The following is a 24821-nucleotide window of genomic DNA, read 5'->3' on the forward strand; positions in this document are numbered from 1 at the left end:
ACCTTGGGTTCCCTATCACCAGCTTCCTTGTCCCCTTCTGCTTTCTGGTCCTTGTCACTGGGCTCCTGTACCTCGTTAGTCTCATTTGGTTTTATGGGGCTGTCCACTGCCAGGCTGAACAGTGAACCTCAGAGGTAACTTCACCACTGAGCTAAAAGGGTGTCTGGGGGCCATACTCTCGGGGTTCTCCAGTCTCCTTTAGGCCAGTAAATCTGGTCTTTTTTTGTGGGTTATGAATTAGGTAGATTTTTGAAGTGATGTATGAAAGGGTCAGTTCTGTTCATTTGCCTGGAAAGGAAAACAGGTTTAAAAACCTTTCTTTCCTAATTTTATTTTTTCGGGTAATGACAGTATATCATATCATTATAGTATTAAGGAAATCAAATGGATGCTCACCAAGTAGTCCTCTCAATAAAGGGGAGAAATTAACTTAAATGTACAAATACTTTTTAATGCTTAACTACCCGAGAACCAAAATTTTGGGGGGGATGTTGAGCCTGATGTCTGGGGAGGTGGCAGTACATCGAAGTATTTTTTGTTGGATTCAAGAGTAGAAGGGACCTGTGCTGAATTTCCTGAGTAGAACTTTAGCACTGAAAGAACAGCAAAATCTTAAATGACGACATAGAATTTAGGTAGATAGGGCCTTCAACTGAATTTCCTGTGTCTAATGAGGTGCAAGAGCAGCAGAATGATTCTTGTGCACCCAGGAATGGCACAGAAGTAGTAGAGAGATTTGAAGGAGTCAAATGGATGAAAGTGAGCACTCACTGATAACAGTCCATGCAGACTATTGGCATGGGACATCTCAGTGAGTGACATGTTGGACACATTATTACACTAAGGAGTACACTTACCCGCCCCTTAGCAGCTTGAAATTACTTAATCTCTCTATAATTTAGGCACAACCTTGTGAAATTGAGGAAGGATCTCCAATAGACTGAGATGTTTGTGGAATGTTTTACCATATTTGTGGAATGAGTGCTTTGAAATAGAATTTAAGTTGAACTATAGAAAAATAAAGTTAAATTTCTTACATCTGAGTTTACCTGAGATTGGAGAATGGAATTCTTGTGCACCATACTTGCCGAGAGTTGACATCTTTAATGAAGATTTGTGTCAGATTAAAAAAAAAGTTAGCTACATCAGAATTTCTTTGAAATAATTTATCATTAACTGGGACTATTCTGCAATATTATGGTAATTTTAAAAGATGTAGTTGTATGCAGTTTAAGTGTAGAAAGCAGTCCAATTGTTTGCTGTGATTCCATTTCAATATCCATAAAGTGAAAAGATTGGAATGCTTTGTAAACTTTTAAGATTCTGAATTTGATGTTCTTTGCACTTCTATCTCCAGTATGACTTCAGTTTCCACTATAGCTTAATTTATACTTCTTATGCGATTGAGTATTTTGGTACATGTATATGTTAACATATATACTATATATGCTAAGTCAAAAATCATGTAGGTTTATTCTTTAATGTATATACTCATGTAAAACACGCACACATACGTATATATCATATGTATACACATATATATATTTCCAAGGGACTTCTTTATTCATGGAAACCCTAGTGGCATAGTGGTTAAGTGCTACGGCTGCTAACCAAAACGTCAGCAGTTTGAATCCATCAGGCGCTCCTTGGAAACTGTATGAGGCAGTTATACTCTGTCCTTTAGGGTCGCTATGAGTCGGAATCAACTCGACAGCAATGGGTTTTTATGGGTTTTTCTTTCTCTTAAAAATAAAATTTAACAATTTAATTTTGATAGTTAATGTATTCATTTCATTCAAAAATAAATTGACATAAGAAGGTATACAATGAAAACCACTCTCCTTCCCACCCTTATTCATTACCTACTGAGTTTCACATATCCCTAGTAGGTACCCACGTATGTTAGCTTCTTGTGAATACTTCCAAGAATTCTTTTAAGGATATGCTTGCAGATACAAATATATATGTATACACAGAACATACACACACATACACGCGTAGTTTTACCCCACTTTGTTTATAAAATGGTAGTAAATTCAATACGTTGTCTGACCTTAGTTTAGTTTTTCACTTGATATACATTGGGTATTTCCCAAATCAGAATATACAGAACATCCTTGTTCTTTTTTATAGCTACATAGTAATCTATTATGTGTATACACTGTAATTTATTAAACCATTACCCTACTGATGATCACTTATGTAGTTTCCAAATTTTTGCTACTACAAACAGTGATGCTAAAATATATAACTTTGAATAGATATCCTTTCACCCAGAAGGGATTATATCTGCAAATAAATTACTAAAAATGATATTACTATATTGGAGGCTATATATATGTATTATTTTTATAGATATTGTCAAATTGCACCCCCTGCCCGAGGTTGACTTTATCCTTGGACCAACAATCTACAAGAAGATTTGTTTCCCTATAGCCTCACCAACACTGGTATTAGGAAACTTGGATTTTTGCCAATCTCTGATAGATGAAAAATGATCTTTTAATGTGCTTTTAATTTGCATTTCTCTTATTATGAGTGAGATTGAGCATCTTTTCTTATATCTATCTATCATTTGTGTTTTCTGTGAACTATTTATATCATTTGCCTAATTTTCTACTGGATTATTGGTGTTTTCATATTTCAGTGAGCTATTTCTATATTAGGGAGATTAGTCTTTTGTCTGTATTGTGAGCTGCAATTATTTTTCCTCAATTTATCATTTGTCTTTGACGTGCATGTGTTCATTTACGTGTCTGTGTATCTATGTGTTTTTCAAAGGTCTTTTCCTTTATAGTTTTTTGATTTTGATTAAGAAAGACATTCTCCACTATAACATAAAAATTCTTCATTTAGAATTTATCCTGTGTATGGTTTTGAACATCGGAAGTGTTTTAAACTTTTCTTCTTATGAATCTTATGCATTTCTTGTTAATTTCATTTCTAGATATTTTATGTTTTTTGTTGCTATTGTATATTGGGTATTTTCTCCCATTATGTCTTCTCACTGGTTGTTGTTAGTATATAAGAAAGCTATTGATTTCTTTGTATTGATTTTATATACAGTTGTCATACCTGAATTATCTTATTGATTGTAATAATCTATGTTGGTTAGTACTACCAGTACAATATTAAGGCATCCTTGTCTTGTTTTTGCCTTTAGTGGGAATGTACAAAAAAATTCCTTTAAACAAAGGATCTTCTAGTTGTTTTAAAACAGAATTTCATTTGATTCACTTTGATCTCCTCAGATCTCAGGTATCTGTTGTGGAAACAGTTAATTAAACTTTTCTAAAAGCAGGATGTGGTAGGCAAAAAAATGGCCCTGTCTTAGTTATCTAGTGCCACTATAACAAATACCACAAGTGGATGGCTTTAATAAACAGAAATTTATTCTCTCAGTCTAGGAGGCTAGAAGTCTAACTTCAGGGTGCCAGCTCCAGCTGAAGGCTTTCTGTCTCTGTCAGCCCTGTGAGAAGATCCTTGTCATCAATCTTCCCCTGGTCTAGGAGCGTCTCAGTGCAGGGATCCTGGGTCCAAAGGACTCGCTCCACTCCCTGCTCTGCTTTCTTGGTGGTAGGAGGTTCCTCTCCTCTCTGCTCTGTTCTCTCTTTTATATCTCAAAAGAGACTGACTTAAGACACAACCTAATCTTGTAGATTGAGTCCTGCCTCATTAACAGAACTGCCTCTAATCCTGCAGTTGGATTTACAACACATAGGAAAATCACAAAATTGTGGACAACCACACAGTACTAGGAATCATGACCTAGCCAAGCTGGTGCACATTTTGGGGGGACACAATTTAATCCATAACAGTCCCCAAAGATGTACACCTACATGTCCCCAGAACCTGTGATTATGTTAGGTTACATGGCAAAATAAAATTAAGGTTGTAGATGAAATTAAAGCTTCTAATTATCTGACTTCAAAATACAGAGATTATCCTGGATTATCCAGGTGGGCCCATATAATAACAAGGGTCCTTTAAGTGTTGAAGAGAGAGGCAGAAGAGTCAGTATCAGAGTGGTGCACTGTAAGAAAGAGTCAACCAGCCATTCTTGGCTTTGAAAATGGAAAAGGGCTATGAACCAAGGAATGCTGGTGGCCCCTAGTAGCTGAAAAAAGCAAGGAAATGGATTCTCCCCTAGAGACTCCAGAAATTAACACAGCCCTGCAGACACCTTGATTTCAGCCCAGTGAGACCTGTGTTGTCAAACTTCTGACCTTCAGAACTGTAAGATAATCAGTTTGTGTTGTTTTAAGCCACTCAGCTTGTGCTAATTAGTTACAGCAGCAGAAGAAACTAATACACAGGGTAACTCTTCCTTCAAATGAAACTTTACATGGAAGCCCCAGATAAAAACAGCCACCCTGATCGAAGGAGGGCTGTGACATAGGTCCCAAGGCACCTCTTGTGGAACCTCTGGGGTTGTGAACTGAGTACTTTGAAAACCACTTGTGTAAAGCAAGGTGTTGTTGTGTGCCATCAAATGGATTCCAACTCGTAGCGACCCTATAGGGCAGAATAGAACTGCTCCATAGGGTTCCAAGGCTGCAATCTTTATGGAATTAGGCTGCCATATCTTTCTCCCGTGGTGTGGCTGGTGGGTTTGAACTGCTGACTTTTCGGTTAGCAGCCAAGCACTTCAACCACTATGCAACCAGGGCTCCTTGGTCTACTATGTGTTCCACTGAAATACCTGTCCCTTGGAGAAGAATCAGATTTTCTTTTCTTTCTTTCTCTTTTTATTGTGCTTTAGGTGAAAGTTTACAGCTCAAGTTAATTTCTCATTCAAAAATTTATAGTTATTGTTTTCTGACATTAGTTGCAATCCCCACAATGTTATAGCACACTCCCCCTTTCCACCCTGAGTTCCCTGTGTCCATTCGATCAGTTCCTGTCCCTTCCGGCCTTCAGAAATATGGAACGCTTCGTGAATTTGCATGTCATCCTTGCACAGGAGCCATGCTAATCTCTCTATCATTCCAATTTTAGTATACGTGCTGCCGAAGTGAGCACAGAATTGGGTTTTCTTTATTCTATTATTTTTAACAAAAATTTAAAAAATCTTTGTGAGGCAAGATTTTAAATTCTCAGCAATGCAGCTGTTACTAGAAATAGGTAAATGGATTAACACACAGTGAGCAGCCTCTTTTGCTTGGAGTCTATACCAGAAGCTAGAAAGGAAAGTTTATGGTTCTTTCCTGTTCCTTCTTAAGCTCTGGATGTAGGACGTGCCTTTTAAAACAAAGTACGGGTTTAAAACAGCAAACATAAGAACAGCACATATTTGGGCTTAAAGATGATGTTCTTATTTTGTTCATACCTAATTGTGGGAATATCTGTACTGCTATTTCATCTTTGTTTTCTTACATGATTCATGATTAATTTTGCCAATATAACAGTATAAAGTATACAGTATATAACTTGCCAGTATAACATAATAAAGTTTCTTTTACATATCCTTTCTCAGTGAATAAAGGCCTTTCTTATTTTTTGTCATATAACTTACCTCAGTGCTTTCCACCTTAACAATAAATACTTCTTCCTTGAGCATAAAAGTTTGTCACCAACGTTAACAAAGTTTTACAAAATTTTAAGTTTCTTATTTTATAAATGAAAATTAGTTATTTAAGAACTCTTTAGGAAAGAAAAAGAACTAAATGTATTGTATTTTTCAGGGTGATGATGGAATTCCAGGGCCACCAGGACCAAAAGGAATCAGAGTAAGTGATATATTAAATGTTTTGTCAGTTGAAACAGTTAAAAAATAAATGAAATCTTATAAGAACTGGAAATGACCCATATGGAAATGAAAGAAAAAAAAATGCAATCTTTAAAAAGTTAAATTTAAGAGTTGGTATATGTCCATGATTAACCTTTTTTCACTATTTTGTTAGTTAGCTTTATATATGTAGATGTCTATTTAAATATTAGTTTAAATTTAGTTTAATTTAAATTAGTGTAAATTAGTTTAATTTAAGAGGATTTTAAAGTAACTTATGATTAAGAAATATGAAAATGCTGAATTCTAACAACTTATTGATTTAAAAAAGTGTATATAATACAATTGATTTAAACCGGAACTTCCCATGCAGTTTGATCTCTGCTCTCTAGGTTTCAGAGTACTGGTTGGCTTAGGCTGAGTAGCCTACTGGTGTAGCATGTTAAAATATTATAAATTCCTTTGTGTATCTTGAGAATAAGGTTGGGAAGCACTGGCTTAAACCATTTTTGGAAGAATATCTTGATTTGTCAGATTTTAATGTTCTCCAAATCAGGATGTATCTCAAAATTGAAGTGTACAGTTAATCTAATTTTTTCTGAGAACCTTTTAGGTCGACATATATCTTATAGTGTGTTTTAGAATTGACGGGAAACTGTAGTTTAAAAATGGTATTGGCTTTTGGGAAAACATATTTAAATTCTCCAAGCCTCAGCTTCTTAATTTGTTAAACTAGAGAGCTAAATAGCATGATCTCCAAGGTTCCTTTTAGCTCTGAAATTCTGTTTATACATTGGTGAAGTACTTTGATTTGAATATGAAATATATGGGTGGTGATACAGCATGTTTATTATGTACTCTGCACACATGAGTCAGAATCTACTCTAAGACAACACAATGTATGTGACAAAAATAAACACTCTGATCCTTTGATCTTCAGAAACTTGATATAAAATTTACATAAGTATTAAAAACATTCTGTTTTCCTGTATATTTCTTAAGAATACATAGCTTGCCTGATTGATGTGCTATTTTTGACTTGTGCAGATAAGAAACTGGAAAAGCAGGGAAGAAACTCAAAACTCCTAGTTTATTTTAGCAGATATATGTCTTTGTTTTTCTGCAAGAAATCAACATACTATTAAAAGTCTTTATAATAATCATATAGATATATATAAAACCAGAACATAATAACTATAGCTACCATAAACTATGTCCTAAGCACTGTTGAAACTAAAAAAAAGCTGTCTATTCTATCAATTTCCATTTCCAAATGTCTGAGAGTGTCTGCATAGTCTGTCCCCTGACATAAGATTTTCTGAAACTTATTGATAGAAAATTCAAAACATATATGTACAGAGAATAGTACAATGAACTCCCATTTACCCATCACGCAACTTCAAAAATTAACATTTTGACAGTCTTGTTTCATCTTTACCCCACCACTGAATTTTTGGAACATTTTGAAATAAATCCCACACATCATGTCATTCCACCTGTGAATACTTGAGTAAGCCTTTCTGATAACCACAGAGCCACTATACCATTACCACACCTCAAAAAGTAGCAGTAATTTTCTAGTATACTCAGGGGTGGATCTTTGATGTGGTGAAACCCATGTGAATTTGTTCACTACAGATTAGTAAGTAAGCACAAATATGTCCTTCCTTACCTTGCTTACTAGGTCATCTGCCCCGTCAGGGATTGTAAATTTGAAAAGAGGTTTTGATTCTGTAGGAAGGTACTGTGGGGTTGAGAGAGAGACAGATACCAGCAGAATCTTTGATATGATGAAAAAATGTGAAACTGTTCACTACAAATGATCTGATAAGCTTGCCTATTGGATAATCCACCTCTGAGTATACTCTAAAACCCCGCACATAATCAGAGTTCCTCAGTTGTCTCAAGATGTCTTTTTACAAGTGGTTTGTTCAAAGCAGGATCCAACAAAGTCCACATATTGCATTTGGTTGCTATGTTTCTTAAGCCTTTTTATTAAAGCCATTGGGGAAATGAGGTCATTTGTATTGTACAATGTCTCACATCCTGAATTTTATCAATTGCTTCCTCGTGATGTCATTTAAATTGTTCTTCGGTTTCCCATATATCCTGCAAGTTATAGGTTGCCTGGAAGAGAAACTAGGGAAATTTCTGGAGGTAAAGAAAGAGTTGTAATCTTAAAATTTATTCATTTTACTTTGGTAAACTATACCTCAGTAAAAAAAAAAAAAAGAAGAAGAAGAAATAAAGACAAGAAAAATTAAAGGGAATCCCTGGGTGGTGCAAATGGTTTATGTGATCAGCTGCTAACCAAAATGTTGGAGGTTCGAGTCCACCCAGAGGGTGCTTTGGAAGAAAGGCCTGGCAATCTACTTCTGAAAAATCAGCCACAGAAAACCCTATGGAGCACACTTCTTTCTACTTTGACACACATGGGGTCCTCATAAGTAAGAATCCACTTGACAACAACTGGTTTTAAAAATCAAAGAAAACAGAAAAAAAAGAATATTTCATGGGTAGTGCTGTATACTTACTATTGAATTGTATCATGAGGCACATATTTGTGTGATTAATTTTATTTATGCTAAGTTTGATCAGTAGTTTCAGGTGATGTCAGACTGATTCCTTCATTAAAAATTTCCCCATCAGGGAAACCAGCACAACTTGTACAAGGAAAGGTCATGGAAGCTCCGTAGACACATCCAAACTCCTCGAGGGACTGAATTCCTGGGTGGAGGGCTGTGGGGACCATGGTCTCGGGGAACAGCTAGCCCAACTGGCATAACATAGTTTATAAAGACAATGTTCTATGTTCTACCTTGGTAATTACCATCTGGGGTCTTAAAAGCCTGTGAGCAGCCATCTAAAATACTCCTCTGGTCTCATCCCTTCAGGAGCAAGGGAGAAGGAAGAGAACAGGATACAAGGAAAAATTTAGTCTGAAGGACTAATGGACCACAGCTACCAAGACCTCCACCAGACTGAGTCCAGTACAGCTAGATGGTGCCTGGCTCCCACCACTGACTGCACTGACCCGGATCCCAATAGAGGGTCCTGGACAGAGCTGGAAAAGGGTGTAGAACAAAAAATCTAACTCACACAAGAAAGACCAGATATACTGGCCTGACAGACTGGAGAAACCCCGAGAGTATGGCCCCTGGGCACCCTTTTAGCTCAGTGGTGAAGTAACTCCCGAAGTTCACCAATCAGCCGGGAATTGAACAGCCTCATAAAACAAAACGGAACTAATGAGGCACAGCAATCCAGGGACAAGGACTAGTAGGCAGGAGGGGACAAGAAAGCTGGTGATAGGGAACCCAAATTTGAGAAGGGACGGTGTTGACATATCGTGGGGTTGTTAACCGTTGTCATAGGGCAAGATGTGTAGTGTTTAATGAGAAACTATTTGTTCTGCAAACCTTCATCTAAGGTACAAAAAAAAAAAAAGGAATTATCTGTGTGAGACCAAAATGACAGATCCCAAAAGGTTTGATGGGAAGCCTAGGGGCCAGTGAGTTGAAGATAATGGTGATGGAATAATTTGGAAAAGGATAGTAAGAATAGTAGCACAACTGGAAGAATGTAATTGATGTCACTGAATTGTACATGTAGAAACTTTTGAAATGGTGTAACTTTGGCTATGTATATTTTCACCAAAAAAAAAAAAAAAAATCCTCCAAGGTCTAGAAAGGAGAGTGTTGACATGTCGTGGGGTTGTTACACAATGTCATAAAACAATATGTGTGCTGTTTAATGAGAAACTATTTGTTCTGTAAACCTTCATATAAAATACTATATATATATATATATATAGAGAGAGAGAGAGAGAGAGAGAGAGATAAATCCTCAACAAAATTCTAGGCAATAGAATTCAGCAACATATCAAAAAAATAATTCACCATGATCAAGTGGGATTTATACCAGGTATGCAGGGGTGGTTCAATATTAGAAAAACAATCAATGTAATTCATCACATAAATAAAACAAAAGACAAGAACCACATGATCTTATCAATTGATGCAGAAAAGGCATTTGACAAAGTCCAACACCCATTCATGATAAAAACTCTCAACAAAATAGGAATAGAAGGGAAATTCCTCAATATAATTAAGGGCATTTATACAAAGCCAACATCATCCAAAATGGAGAGACTTTGAAAGCATTCTCCTTGAGAATGCAAACCAGGCAAGGATGTTCTCCATCACCAGTCTTACTCAACATTGTGCTGGATGTCCTAGCCAGAGTAATTGGGCTAGAAAAAGAAATAAAGGGCATCCAGATTTGAAGGGAAGAAGTCAAAGTATCTCTATTTGCAGATGATATGGTCTTATACACAGAAAACCTCAAAGAATCCACAAGAAAACTACTCGAACTAATAGAAGATTAGTTTCAGGCTACAAGCTAAATATACAAAAATCAGTTGGATTCCTTTACACCAACAAAGAGAGCTTCGAAGAGGAAATCACCAATTCAATACCATTTACAATAGCCACCAAGAAGATAAAATACTTAGGAATAAATCTAACCAGAGATATAAAAGATCTATACAATGAAAACTACAAGACACTACTGCAAGAAACCAAGAGTCCTGCATAAGTGGAAAAACATAACATTGCTCGTAGATAGGTAGACTCAACATTGTGAAAATGTCAATTCTACCCAAAGCAACCTACAGATACAATGCAATCCCAATCCAAATTCCAATAGCATTTTTTAATGAGATGGAGAAACAAATCACCAACTTCATATGGAAAGGGAACAGGCCCCGAATAAGTAAAGCATTACTCAAGAAGAACCAGGTGGGAGGCCTCACACTACCTGATTTTAGAACCTGTTATACCGCCACGGTAGTCAAAACAGCCTGGTACTGGTACAACAACAGATAGACATAGACCAGTGGAACAGAATTGAGAATCCAGACATAAATTCATCCACCTTTGAGCAGCTGATATTTGACAAAGGCCCAAAGTCCGTTAACTGGGGACAAGACAGTCTCTTTAACCAATGGTGCTGACATAACTGGATATCCATCTGCAGAAAACTGAAACAAGACCCATACCTCACACCATGCACAAAAACTAAATCAAAATGGATCAAAGAATTAAATATAAAATAAAAAACGTTAAAGATCATAGAAGAAAAATAGCGACAACACTAGGAGCCCTAATACATGGCATAAACACAATATGAACCATAATTAACATTGCACAAGTAGCAGAAGGGAGACTAGATAACAGGAAGCTCTTAAAAATGAAACACTTATGCTTATCTGAAGACTTCACCAAAAGAGTAAAAAGACAGCCTACAGATTGGGAAAAAAAATTTTGGCTTCGACAAATCTGGTCAGCGTTTAATCTCTAAAATCTACAAGATACTGCAAAACCTCCACAACAAAAAGACAAATAACCCGATTAAAAAATGGGCAAAGGATATGAACAGGCACTTCACCAAGGAAGATATTCAGGCGGCTAACAGACACATGAAGAAATGCTCATGATCATTAGCCATTAGAGAAATGCAGATCAAAACTACAATGAGATATCGTCTAACCCCAACAAGGCTAACATTATTCCAAAAAACACAAAATAATAAATGCTGGACATAGTGGCTGCAATAATGGTCTCAAACATAACAACGATTATGAGAATGGCCCAGGACCCGGCAGTGTTTCGTTCTGTTGTACACAGGGTCGCTATGAGCCGGAACTGACTCAACGGCACCTAACAACAATAACTGAGATCACTCCATATAAGTGTACAGAGATCTTCCTCACTATTTTTAACAGCTGCATGATATTACATTGTGTGGACACTCATGTTCCTATTAGTGTATATTTGGTTTGTTTCTAATCTTTAGCTATAACTAATGATGCTGTAATAAATAACTTTGAATTTCATGTTTCATTTAATAATTTCTCAGTCTGTTTTTGGGATAGTGTCTTAGAAGTGAGTTGCTCGGTCAAAGGGTAAATGTATGTGTAATTTTGCTAGATATTTCCAAATTTCCCTCCACAACATTTGAATCCCCATTAACATTTTATGAGAGTGCCTTTTCTTCGTAACCTCACCTATAGAATGTTGCCAAACATGCATTTTTGACAATCCTGACAGGGAAATTTGATTGAAGAATTTTCTGGATGGCCACATCGATGTTTTCAGGTGCAGATATTTTTGCCAGTTTTCCATCCCCTGCTGAATTCGTCACAAACCTGGGAGAGCCACTTTATCTCTTAGAAGAGACATTTCATCCTCTAATTTGTGTGATACTACTAATTGCAGTGAAGACTAAGCTCCCTCAAACAAGAGTCTGTAGAAGAAACTTTTAAACATTACAGGAGATTTTTCTATAGTGTTTAAGAGAACTAAAATGAGTGGTAATAATTAATAAGACACATTTTGTCAATTTCTATTCTAAATATAATTTTCGTAGTACCCTTAGGCAGGATGTTATTTTATTGTTATTTTGTTCAAGTAATTTTTTTATTCTTATAGGGTCCTCCTGGACTTCCTGGATTTCCAGGGACACCAGGTCTTCCTGTAAGTAGAATTTGGCTTTTTATTTTAAAAACCCTTAAAAAGTAATCTAAAAAATATTATTCATGGGTTTTGTTTCTTTTCAAAGGGAATGCCAGGCCATGATGGGGCCCCAGGACCTCAAGGTATCCCTGGATGCAATGGAACCAAGGTGACATTTTTTTTTTATTGTACTTCAGGTGAAGGCTTACAGAAAAAATAGTTTCTCATGAAACAGTAGTACACATATTGTTTTATGACATTGGTTAACAACCCCACAACATGTCAACCCTCTAACTTCTCAACCTTTTTTTTGGTGAAAATACACATAGCCAAAGATACACCATTTCAAAAATTTCTACATGCACAGTTCAGTGACGTTGACTATGCTCTTCCAGTTGTGCTGTTATTCTCACTTAAAATGAAGGCTTACAGAACAAAATAGTTTCTCATTTAACAGTTACTACAAATGTTGCCCTATGACAATGGTTAACAATCTCACAACATATCAACAATATCCTTACTCAACCTTGGGTTCCCTATCACCAGCTTTCTTGTCCCCTTCTGCCTTCTGGCCCTTGCCAAGGTGACATTTCTTCAACTTTATCTTTGGTAGTATGCTTGATAATAATAGGCTTAAAAATCTAAAGAAATCAATATGAAGAATGTTTAAGAAGAGGTATAGTAACTTCATGTCTAGTGTACACATAGGGTATATTCTACAGCATTTTCAATGTATTGGAACATCAGTAATTTATTTAAGCATGTGTAATTAGTTGGAATATTGCATTGGAGTGAAAATTACTTATCAAATCCTTTTTTTGGATTTGGTGTATAGTAGAATGAGAATTAAAAACAATTAGGATACATATATATTGCAACGTTACGTCTGTTGTTAAAAGTAATACTTGTGACTGTCATTCATTGGCTTTGCTTTTTTTTTAAACTAGGGTACATTTCTACGTTTTCAAATATTTCATGTTTTAATTTTTTTAACCTCGCCTAAAAGCTCCCTTAAGAAAAATCCTAAAATCTTATCTATAATACAGCACATCACTTTTTACTATAAACTATTAGTATGAAACTTGAAACTATTCTCCGTTAGCGAAAATGATACATTTAACAATTTAAAAAGAAAAACAAACCCTTATATATGGTGAACGTTTTTTTAATTTTTTTTCCTGGCCCACTTTTCTTGTGTTTAGTCTGTTTGGATTAACAGAAAGTGATAGCAATAAAAATGAGGAAAATTTGCTCTCTTTGAAAGCTTTCATGTTACACCCTCTGTTCTTATTCCCTTACTTTTCTCCTCCTTTAGGTTAATGCAATATATTATTATTTTCTGTATATTTTTTTTGCATTTTCCATTTTGTCCATTATATTCTGTGAAACTATTCATGAATTATCTTAGATACTTCTAAGTAATGGCATGTGCCAGATTTTAGGGGATGTATTTGAAATAACTTGAACAAACTATTTTATGTTATGAAGAACATATTTTGTGATAATTACTGTAGTATTTACTTGAAGACAATATGATTATTTTTACCTCCAATGTTTCTCCAAGTTAATCTGACCCTTACCTAAAATTATGATTATTATTTTGGGTTTGTGAGGTTTGCGTAAGTTTTTCATCTTAACTGTGGCAACTTTACCGTGATAGGACCAATATGGAATTATCTTGCATGGCACATTTCATGTTAAAGTGGATTACGTTCCTGTGCCTATTCTGGTTGTTAGTTTGTTTTTTGTCAGCATACCTTAAGCAATAAACAGATCACTAGCCAGCGTTTTAAATTCGCAGAGCAAATGTACATGTAATGAGTGCAGTATACTATATGATTAAAGGCATCTTTTTTTTTTTTTTTGGTAAAGGAGAGCCTTTGTAGCTCTAATGATTAGTTTGTATTTACAGCCCCCCAATTATGTGAGCAACAAATTTTAATTACTTCAAATGGATTTATTATGGATGCTTTCAGATTAAATTGGACTCTTACATTTCTTACTGTTTAGATAATAGAATGAATCCTAGAGATGGAGCAGAATATATGGGTTCTTTCTGGTTTTCTTCTTAAAACTTGATATGCAGGCCACTTCCTTTCTTCTGGGCCTACTTTTTCCACGTGTAAAAAGTTGTGGGGAGGGATATTGAACAATAATTCTAAGGCACATTGCTGTAATAAACTCACTCTTTTAAGCCTTTTGACAGAGATGTTTCTAGGATTACTATGGCATATGGGTGTTTGAAGGCAGATTGCACTGGGGTTCTTCTACAGCAATTTTAGCTTTTGTTTTCTAAACCAAATATCCATATTAGTACCTTACAATAGTGAGTGAGAAAAATTGGGTGCCTAGAAAACATAATGACCTGAAATTGCTAGGACTATTGCTGTTATTGTCCTCTCGGTGATATTAATGGCATTCCTCCCTACCATCTTTTCCGCTTTACAAAAATAATTTGAAATAGTTGCAATAAAAGAAAAATGCAATAGAGCAGTTAAGATAAGAATCTATATAATACATGAGCAGGAAATTGGGACAAATCATTAACTGTTAAATGTGATGATGGCTAGGAATCTGTGGTGTGATTGTCTTAATGGATTTGTCAAAAGAAAATGACTGGGATAGAAGATTTTTTTTCTTTATTTCTGATTGGGATTGATGAGTAGGGAGAAAAGTATCTTAGATGATTGAATTGATATGGATAGTTGATATTGAGGTGATTGGTAAGTGAAGGCTAATGAATTTTTAGCAATATGGTATGTTTCAAAATGACTTTTACAGAAATCTTTTTAGTATATCATTGTTTGTTGGTATAGTTACACTTTGTTTCTTGTTCTTCCATGCTTTTTTTTTTTAACTCTTTCTAGGGAGAACGTGGCTTTCCAGGCAGTCCCGGTTTTCCTGGTTTACAGGGTCCTCCAGTAAGTTACAATCTGGGATCAAAATGAAAACAGGAATTAACAGAAGAAGCAAAAGTGGTAGAAAGTAAACTAAATGCAATCATATGAATCAAAGTAGTGCATTTTAAAGTAGTGAATTAGATTATAAAAGAAAAATTGCTGATATAGCTTTCTGCTGGGAAAAAGCAAGGATTCTAAGGTATTTAATATAACTGTCATCTTGGAGTATTCTAAGATATGTAGTACTCAGAAATGACCCTACAGGAGTCTGTTCAATTTGGACTCTATTTAGAAAGCATTGCATTCTTTTGCTTACTCCCGTTTTATGTATAATAATCCTTTTTATTTTTAATAATAGGGACCTCCTGGTATCCCAGGTATGAAGGTAAGCATCTCCTGCTGGGAAGATAAATATTTTGAATAAAATATTTGGGAAGCATGCAACTTCAATAGGTTAATGACTTAGACTGCTGTCTTCAAATAGGTATTTCTAGAAATTGTGCAGGTACACACTTAGAAGGTCTCCCTGAGAGCTCTGTTCCCTTGGCTTTAAATACTTTCTGTATGTTGATAAACTTCCAAACTTCTCAAGTTTCTTTTCTGACACCTTTCAGCCTTTATCTTATTACACCTTTACATGGTTGACCACCCACTCCCTCTAGAAATACTCTTTGCCCCTGGCTTCTGTGACACTACCATTTCCTAATTTTTCTTCTGCATCTCTGGTCATTCCAGTCTTCTATGCAAGTTCATTCTCTTCTATCCAGAAAGTTTCTCAAGACACAGTCCTGATTTTTCTTTTCTAGGCTGACCAATATTATTAATGACCATAGTCTTTATTGCTATCTAGTTACTGAATACACACTTTTCTGCCTCCAAAACAGACTTACCTTCTGAGTTAAATGAATGTATTCAGCCACTTTCCTGATACCTCCACTCACATATCTCCCAGACATGAAAATGAACATGTCCAAATTTAAACTGTTCCCTACTCCCCAAAGATAAACTTGCTCCTCCCTCTGGCTTCTTCATCTCTAAAATTTGCATCACTGTATATTATGTACACTTTTACATGAGCCCATTCCTTCACATATCTCCTCATTTTATTCTACCACTAAACACTGTAAGTTCTACCTGTAAAATATATCTTAAATTCATCCACTTTTCTCCATCTCCACTGCCACCACACTAACCCTATTGCCTCATCTGGGCTACTGAAATAGCCTCTTAACTAGTCCTGTTTTCACTATTACACCCCACCTGCCAGCCTGATCAATTCTCTACAGAGCGGCCAAGAATGATATTTTAAAAACTTAAACCAATCATGTAATCCCCCTGCTTGTAAACCTTCAAGGGCTTCCCATTGCATCTGAGATAAAGTCCCCATTCCTTTACATGGCCTGCACTATTTCTTTGTTACTTACTGTACATTTATTTATTTACTTACTTACTTACTTTACTTACTTACTCACTTACCCTTAACATAATATATTGTCATATTATTTGTTTGTGTGTTAAGATCTGCATTTCCCCATTATACTGTTAGCTCCATGAGAACACAGGCCTTATTTACCTTCTTCACTTCTGTGTATCCAAACCAAAACCAAACTCGTTGCCATTGAGTTGATTTGGACTCATGGTGACCCCATGTGTGTCAGAGTAGAACTGTGCTCCTTAGAATTTTCAAGGCTAGGATCTTTCAGAAGCAGATTTCCAGACCTTTTTCTGAGGCGCCTCTGAGTGGATTCGAACTGTCAACCTATCAGTTTGTGTTGTTGACAGTTTCTTTGTTCCACTTAATTTTCTGTGCTGAGGCGCTTTTCTTTACGTATTTTCTTTTCATCTTTTTCATTGTTGTTGATTTTGTATTTGCTGAGTCTTTATGTTTTTCTTGTTTTTTATTTTGATGTGTAGGATTGTTAGTTTCCTTTGTGGTTACCTTAATACTTACCCCTATTTTTCTAAGTTTAAACCAGTCTTTTATTTCTTTATATTGCCTTGACTTCCTCTCCATATGAAAGATCTATGACTGCATTTTTTAGTCCCTCTTTTTTGTTTTAATGTTGTCATCTCTTACATATTGATGTCTCTGCTTCCCTATTTTCAGTGTTTTAGCTTTGATTTACTTTTGTGACTTCCCTATCTGGGTTGATATCTGGTTACTCTGTCCTGTGTGCTAGTGTTGGGTTGTTATCTGATGTTACTGATTTTCTAACTGGAGGACTCCCTTTAGTATTTCTTGTAATTTGGTTTGGTTTTTGCAAATTCCCTAAACTTCTGTTTATCTGGAAATGCCCTAATTCCGCCATATTTGAGAGACAGTTTTGCTGGATATATAATTCTTGGCTGGCAGTTTTTTTCCTTCAAGGCTTTATATATGTCATCCCATTGCCTTCTTGCCTGCATGGTTTCTGCTGAGTAGTCCAAGCTTAGTCTTATTGACTCTCCTTGTAGATGAGTTTTCATTTTTCCCTAGCCACTCTTAAAATTCTCTCTTGATCTTTGGTTTTGGCAGGTTTGATTATAATATGTCTTGGTGACTTTCTTTTGGGAGCTACCTTATGTGGGGTTCAATGAGCATCTTGGATAGATATCTTCTCGTCTTTCATGATATCAGGGAAGTTTTCTGCCAACAAATCTTCAACAATTCTCTCTATTTTCTGTTATCCCCCTCTGTTCTGGTACTCCAATCACTTGTAGGTTATTCCTCTTGATAGAGTCCCACATAATTCTTAGAGTTTCTTCATTTTGTAAAATCCTTTTATCTGATTTTTCCTCAAATAAGTTGGTGTCAAGTGCTTTATCTTCAATCTCACTAATTCTGACTTCTATTGCCTTAATTCTGCTCCTATGACTTTCTGTTGAGTTGTCTAATTCTGAAATTTTATTGTTAATCTTCTGGATTTCTGATTGCTGCCTCTCTATGGATTCTTGCAGCCTATTAAATTTGTCATTATGCTCTTGAATAACCTTCTTAAGATCCTCTATTGCTTTGTCTGTGTGTTCCTTGGCTTGTTCTGCATTTTGCCTGATCTCTTGAAGAGTTCTGTATATTAATCTTTTGTATTCTACCTCTGGTAATTCCAAGAAGTTATCTTCCTCTGGAAGATTTCTTGATTCTTTGTTTTGGGAGCTTGCTGAAGCCATCATATTCTGCCTGTTTATGTGATTTGGTATTGACTGTTGTCTCTGAGCCATCAATAAGTTATTATATTTATTTATTTTATGTTTGCTTACTGTGTCCTAGCTTCTTGTTTTATTTTGTTTTGATATGGCCAAATAGGCTGTTCGTGTGAGCTAGTTTGATTATTGGCGCCTTTGAAGTTCTCTCGTCCTGTCACCAGGTGATTAGATCTGTTACTAGGTTTGTGAGCCCAGGAGTCTGTTTACTTTTCTTGTATGGACTCAGCTCAGGTGTCCAGGTAGTTGGTCACCAAGTGTGTGGTGCAGGCTCTCACCTACAGTCCTAGACAGGCAGGGTTGATTGATGTAGACACAGGTATCTGGCTGCAGTAGGGAGTCACGTGTTGAGCAAGGCAAGGGGCTGACAGGTTTCCCTGAGCGTCTGGGAGAGAAGCGTGCCCCTGTTCCCTAGAGCACGTAGGTGGGTGGGTTTTACAGCTGGACTATGAGCACCCAGTATTGTTGGCTGTAAGGACCGGGAGGCACTACTTATTCTTGGACCCCTGTCGCGGGTGGCTAGGTGATGTGGGTGGAACCACCAGTCCTCAGGCCCCTGATGTGGGTAGGTGAAGAGCCTGCTTAATGGACAGAGCAGTGTCAAATGTCACAAACCTGCCACTTCACCATATAGCCGATACAGTTGAAGTTAGGCTTCAGGTATATACCCTGTTGTACTGAGGTAATGGGGGCCTATGCTGTTGAAATGGGCCCACACAGGTCTATGCAAGGATGAAAGGCATTCAAAGTCTGTGGACCCCTTATGCCTGTGCCTAGGCAAAGGAGCTGTGCCTACCCTGAATTCCCAGCTTAGGGGAGCTGGCAGATTATTTTTTCCTATTTGTTAATCTGTTCCCTCTCCAAGCCTAGGAGAATGGCTCAGGGTGCCTGATAGGTCCTACTTCCGGCCCAGGGACTCAGTATTCGCTGAAGCTGGCCCATGACCTGGTGTAGAGTCGGGAGGGGGCAGGTAAATGAGAAAGAGGTTTTTCCCAAAGAGGGTGTTTTCTGATCTGTGTGGTTGGTCAGACGCATGTACTTATCTTTTGCTGACTCAGTGCCACTTTTCACTGGTTCTGGAGGCCCGAGTAGGCTCTCTGCCACTCGGTGTCTCCTGATATGGAAAACGTCTCCCGAGCCCCACTGGTTGCCTCACCGTGCATGCCAGCCAATCCAGCCTGAAGGGTACTGGCTCTCATCGGGTCAGGTCTGGAAACTCCTTGCTGCTTCCAAACCATCTCTCCCTCCTGCCACTCAGTTTGATTCCTCAACTTTGCCTTTGATGTTCAGGGCTCCTAGATTGTTATATATAATTGATTCACTTGTTTTTTTGGGTCTTTGTTGTAAGAGATACCACAGGAAGTGTCTGACTACTCCACCATCTTTGCCCTGCCTCCATGAACCGTCAGCCTATCAGTTTTATGTCAAGCATTTAATTGTTTGTTCCACCCAAGGACTCCATTCTGAGTATCCAGAGCCTAGAAATTTTTAGCATATTGTTAAAATTTAATTAATATTTTTTAAATAAATGAGCAGCTGAAGATACCACAGGTTTTTAATAAATCTATTATACTTCAGTGTACTCTGACCACTTCCTCATTTCCATTTAAAAGGCAAATTTATTCATTTTAATTACTGAGATGATCTAATCTTCCAGGACATTTATGTGACAAATTGTGCTTTTGCGGGTTTTCATGTATAATAGCTGTTGTTTAAATGTCTGTTGATGACTTTTTTAGGGGGAACCAGGTAGTATAATTATGTCATCATTGCCAGGACCAAAGGGGAATCCGGGATATCCAGGCCCTCCTGGAATACAAGTAAGCATCCAGTGATTTCCTTCTTTGTTATATTGATTAAGTCAGAAGATCACAGCATCACTTTTTTTGTCCTCAACCTTTTGTAACCTCTATTTTAGTCATAGAAATTATCATCTGAAGTTTCTAGACATTGCATGTACCTTGTACCTGAAAATAAAAGCAATCTGGACCAGAGAGAATTTTAACAAGCACTGCTTTGTTCTTTTACCTTTCTATCCAGTTTCCATGGAAATTTTTGTTTGTGGGATTGTCAGCAGAAACAGGCTTTTATTTTCTTATTCTTCTGCTGTGGGGAGGAATAGGACACTGGGAATAGTCTTAAATTGTAAATGGTCTGATGAAAATAAAAATCCCATTTAAGAAATTAAAACACATCATTTGTAACACTATCAGTTATGCATTACACATGAACATATTTTGAAGGCTGAAGGAATAAAATTTATGCATGGTGAGCATCAAGTATAGTCTTAAGAGAAAAAAATAGTTATGTTAGCCTACAAATATCATGTACAAAGGTAGCAATGACTTTTGAGTATTTATAGATTAGAAGATAAATTTCCTAGGGGTTATGAGAATTGATTCCTTTGCCAAAAAAAAATCAGTTGTTTCTAGTATTTGATCACTAAGATACAATGTTAGGGACCCTTTTCATTAGCTACCTTCTCATTCCTTACTTGACATCACCTGTTTATACTCTAAGTACTCTCAATCTTGCCCTTTATCTTTTATAATTTTTTATGTAATATTTAAAAAATATAACAGAATACATGAAAAATATATGTAAATTATAAAGCATAACTACAAAATGAACACCTATGAACTCAATGCAACACTTAAGAACTAGAACATTACAAATAATTTTAATCAATCTGTGTTTCTTTGCAGTCACATCCTTCTGCATTCACTAACTACTATCTTGAGTTTTCCATTGCTTCCTAAAACTAGTTTTATTACATACATATACATCTCTAAAAAATGCAATATTTAGTTTTGATTTATACAAGTAATATTTTATGTGGCTTTCTGCAGCTTGTTTTTTCTACTTAATGGGTTATGATTCATCCATGTTATTGTATGTGGCAAGAGTTCATTCAATTTCACTTCTATATAATATTCCATTGTGTAAACATACTACAATTTGTTTCTTTGAGATCCTATTGTTGGAAGTTTGGTTGACTTCAGATTTTTTTTTTATTAAAAAACAATCCAGGATTTATACCTACATATAGAATTGATGGATTTCAGAGCAGGCAAATGTTTAGCTTTTTATGTTGCCAAATTATGTTCCACAACAGTTGCACCATTCCTTTATCTTTTTCCAATTATTCTACTTCCTTCTTTGTCTTTAATCTTATATATTTTTTATTTTGAAATTAGAGAAGACATCTTGAAAGTAGTAGTCTTTTCTTTTGCATTTCTACCATAAAAGCCCCCACTAAGTAAACACTCTCATCTCTTTATTTTATAAAACTCCCTTATTATGTGTTTGTGATACATTTGTTATCTACCACTGTAAACCATAAAATTTCTGAAAGTTGCATTCATTCCTGTTTAGTTGCATTTTTTATAATTCCTTAATCCTTTTATTCTTTTGCATTTTAAATTCTGTTTATAATAATGCAGAATTATAGGATCATAGAACAGAATTCAGCAACAGCTTAAATGTAAATTTTATCCATATTGTTCTTTGTAAGGTACAGTGAGAAAACATGCGTGTGTGTCTGTGTGTGCATGTGTGTGTTTTATCATTTTCTTTACTTCTTTTAACAGGGCCCAGCTGGTCCTACTGGTTTACCAGGGCCAATTGGTCCCCCAGGACCCCCAGGTTTGATGGTAAGCTTCCTTCTGTAATTTCATTTCTCCTCCTTTTCTTTCTGACTTCTTTCGCAAATATTACTTGTATTACTTGAAAAGTATAATGCATTTTCAACATTCATAATCTATAAATTTCTCATTTAAGGGAGGATTTACAATGTTATGGTGAACAATATATGTGCTATATCTCCATTTTACAGATGGAAAAAATGAAGTACATACAGAAAAGATTTAAAGTATTTTGTTATATGTCTCTTGATGTGACAGTGTTGAAGTCAATTCTGGCTGTTTCAAGAAGTCATCAAAGACAGTTCTTTATCACTTGATGCAGCATACTTCTTCAAACTGCAGTTTACTGTTTAAGAACAAAACCAGGGATTCACATGAAATATCAACTCTCATTTTTTAGGAGCCTGGGAGAAAACAAAGGAGCCCTGGTGGTACAGTGATTAAGCACACAGCTGCTAACCAGATCACCAGCTGCTCCGCAGGAGAAAGATATGGCAGTGTGCTTTTGTAAAGATTACCAAACCCAAAAACCCACTGCCATCGAGTTGATTCCGACTCATAGTGACCCTGTAGGATACAGCAGAACTGCTCCGTAGGGTTTCCAAGGCTGTAAATCTTTACGGAAGAAGACTGCCACATCTTTCTCCTGCGGAGCAGCTGGTGGGTTCGAACTGCCAACCTTCTGCTTCGCAGCTGAGCACTTAACCACTGCTCCACCAGGGTTCCTTGCGTAAAGATTACAGCCTTGGAAATCCTATGAGACAGCTCTACTCTATCCTATAGGGTCACTATGAGTCAGACTTGACAAAAACGGGTTTGGATTTGGGTTTGGGGACAAAACAGTAGGATTGGTGAAGGGAGTGGGTCACTCTACAATGGATTAATGGATTTGAGTACCCCAAGAGAGAAGCAAAAACTTCCAAAGACCCTGAAACTGTAACCAGTTCTCTTATTTTAATAGCTTCTATGGCCTCTCATATTTTCCACCCTAATAAATTCTAAATATTTTTACCCCTGAAATACTCAGATTTCATTCAAGTCATGTTTTAGACTTAGAGCTTTGCAGTTACCCTCTTAAAAGGGAAAGAAAATTGTACTCGAGTCAAAGTAATTTCTCATGTGCCACTCTGTTTCTTATCTACCATATATTTAAGTGACAGTTTTCATTATACCTTTATAGATTGTACATTTTTGCTTGTGACAGTTGGTCCTCTACTCTTGAATGAAGGAACTAAGGTTAGGTAAATATTAAAAGAAACTGCCAGAAAAGACTATGATTTCTACTTTTCTGCAGCTCTTTAGGAGAGGATTAGAAAACCCCTTTGTTTAGTTTGTTCTGGGTGTAGACATCCTGCAAAATCCGAGACTGAACTATGGCACTTTTTCCTAACTCTGTTGTTACAACATTGGTATACCCTAGGTGTGTTATTACCCCTTGAATTTCCTTAACACTTGTAGCCACTTAACTAAATCACTGTACACTTCTGAATGTCCCTTCACTTAGTGCTGATTGAATTAAAAAAAAAACCTGTTGCTGTCAAGTCGATTCTGACTCATAGCGACCCTATAGGACAGAGTAGAAGTGCCCCATAGGGTTTCCAAGGAGCAGCTGGTGGATTCAAACTGCTGACCTTTTGATTACCAGCCATAGCTTTTAACCACTGTGCCACCAGGGCTTGGCTGATTCAACAGGTGAAGCAAAATGTTCGAAATGCCACCAAAGTGCAATATGTAAATAAATAGATCCATTGAGATTAAGAGGCAGTATATTTGGGCAGACAATTGGCTATTTAATTTTTCATACCTTGAAACATTCTCAGATGCACAGAATCAGATTGCATAAAAATAAAACTGGATTAAATAATAAACCACATGCTTTTTATAACTAGAGAGTTAATTGCTTTATGGTACCCAAATTTACTCATAATTCTGATACAAGAAATTTGGTATGTTTCTTGAGATTAACTTTTATATTGATTTTTGACATTGGTACTACTCCTCTTCCTCTATCCATCCTTCCATTTCTTCCCCTGCTCACTCACACACCGTCACCAGAGGTCTCCACATTCATCTAGTTTGTTTTAATCAGTTTAAATGTGTCTGTGACTAAAAAACACTGAGGAAAAAAACAGGAAAATATTATTTTGAAGGGATTTTTAAGTTTTCAGTCCTCACTTTTTATGAAGGTAATGAATTTTTTGATAAACTTATTATTTTAACCCTTTATTTTCCTATTCTTCTATTCTTAGGGCCCTCCTGGTCCACCAGGACTTCCAGGACCAAAGGTAATTTTCTTTTTCTATACATCTTTTATTTGGTTTGGATTCTTTTTGTTATTGTTAATAAGATTTTTAAACTGAAACCTCTCTCTTCAGGGGAACATGGGCTTAAATTTCCAGGGACCCAAGGGTGAAAAGGTGAGTAAAGAAAAAGAATTAGCTATTTCAGCCCTTAGCTTTCTCCTTTCATAGTCATTTCAACCTGCCTTTTTCCTTCTCTTGCTTCTTTCAACTGACTTAGCTTACATGTTATATTATTCTCTGTGGTAGCTTATGAAGCCTTACTCTCTTATTTTATCTTGAAAACAGGGTGAACAAGGTCTTCAGGGCCCACCTGGGCCACCTGGGCAGATCAGTGAACAGAAAAGACCAATTGATGTAGAGTTTCAGAAAGGAGATCAGGTGAGTAGATAGGGAGGAAATCAATGAAAATCTTGCTATGAAAATGGCATTCCATTAAAGTTCGTTATAAGCTGGCATGTGGTTTTATATGAGGGTAATTTAAAAATAAGGAGCCCTGGTGGCACAGTGCTTAAGCACTCGGCTGCTAACCAAAACGTTGGTGGTTCAAACCC

At 36.4% G+C, this 24821-nt stretch overlaps 1 protein-coding gene and 1 non-coding gene across 3 annotated transcripts in view; one reads left to right on the top strand and one right to left on the bottom strand.

Annotated features, from left to right (window-relative positions):
• Window positions 1-24821, top strand: part of COL4A5 (collagen type IV alpha 5 chain) — a 333343-nt gene that overhangs the window by 157313 nt on the left and 151209 nt on the right. For both annotated transcript variants that reach the window (XM_004379760.2, XM_004379761.2), the window contains exons 4-13: window positions 5685-5729; window positions 12220-12264; window positions 12350-12412; window positions 15111-15164; window positions 15502-15528; window positions 20063-20143; window positions 21914-21976; window positions 24217-24252; window positions 24343-24384; window positions 24556-24648. In XM_004379760.2, coding sequence (XP_004379817.1) covers window positions 5685-5729; window positions 12220-12264; window positions 12350-12412; window positions 15111-15164; window positions 15502-15528; window positions 20063-20143; window positions 21914-21976; window positions 24217-24252; window positions 24343-24384; window positions 24556-24648 — 549 coding nt within the window. The remainder of the gene's footprint in view (window positions 1-5684; window positions 5730-12219; window positions 12265-12349; window positions 12413-15110; window positions 15165-15501; window positions 15529-20062; window positions 20144-21913; window positions 21977-24216; window positions 24253-24342; window positions 24385-24555; window positions 24649-24821) is intronic.
• Window positions 4919-5022, bottom strand: LOC111821177 (U6 spliceosomal RNA). Its single transcript, XR_002824638.1, has one exon. It is a non-coding gene; the product is annotated as a U6 spliceosomal RNA (small nuclear RNA).

This window comes from Trichechus manatus, unplaced genomic scaffold, assembly GCF_000243295.1.
Source record: "Trichechus manatus latirostris isolate Lorelei unplaced genomic scaffold, TriManLat1.0 scaffold00068, whole genome shotgun sequence".
NCBI lineage: Eukaryota > Metazoa > Chordata > Mammalia > Sirenia > Trichechidae > Trichechus > Trichechus manatus.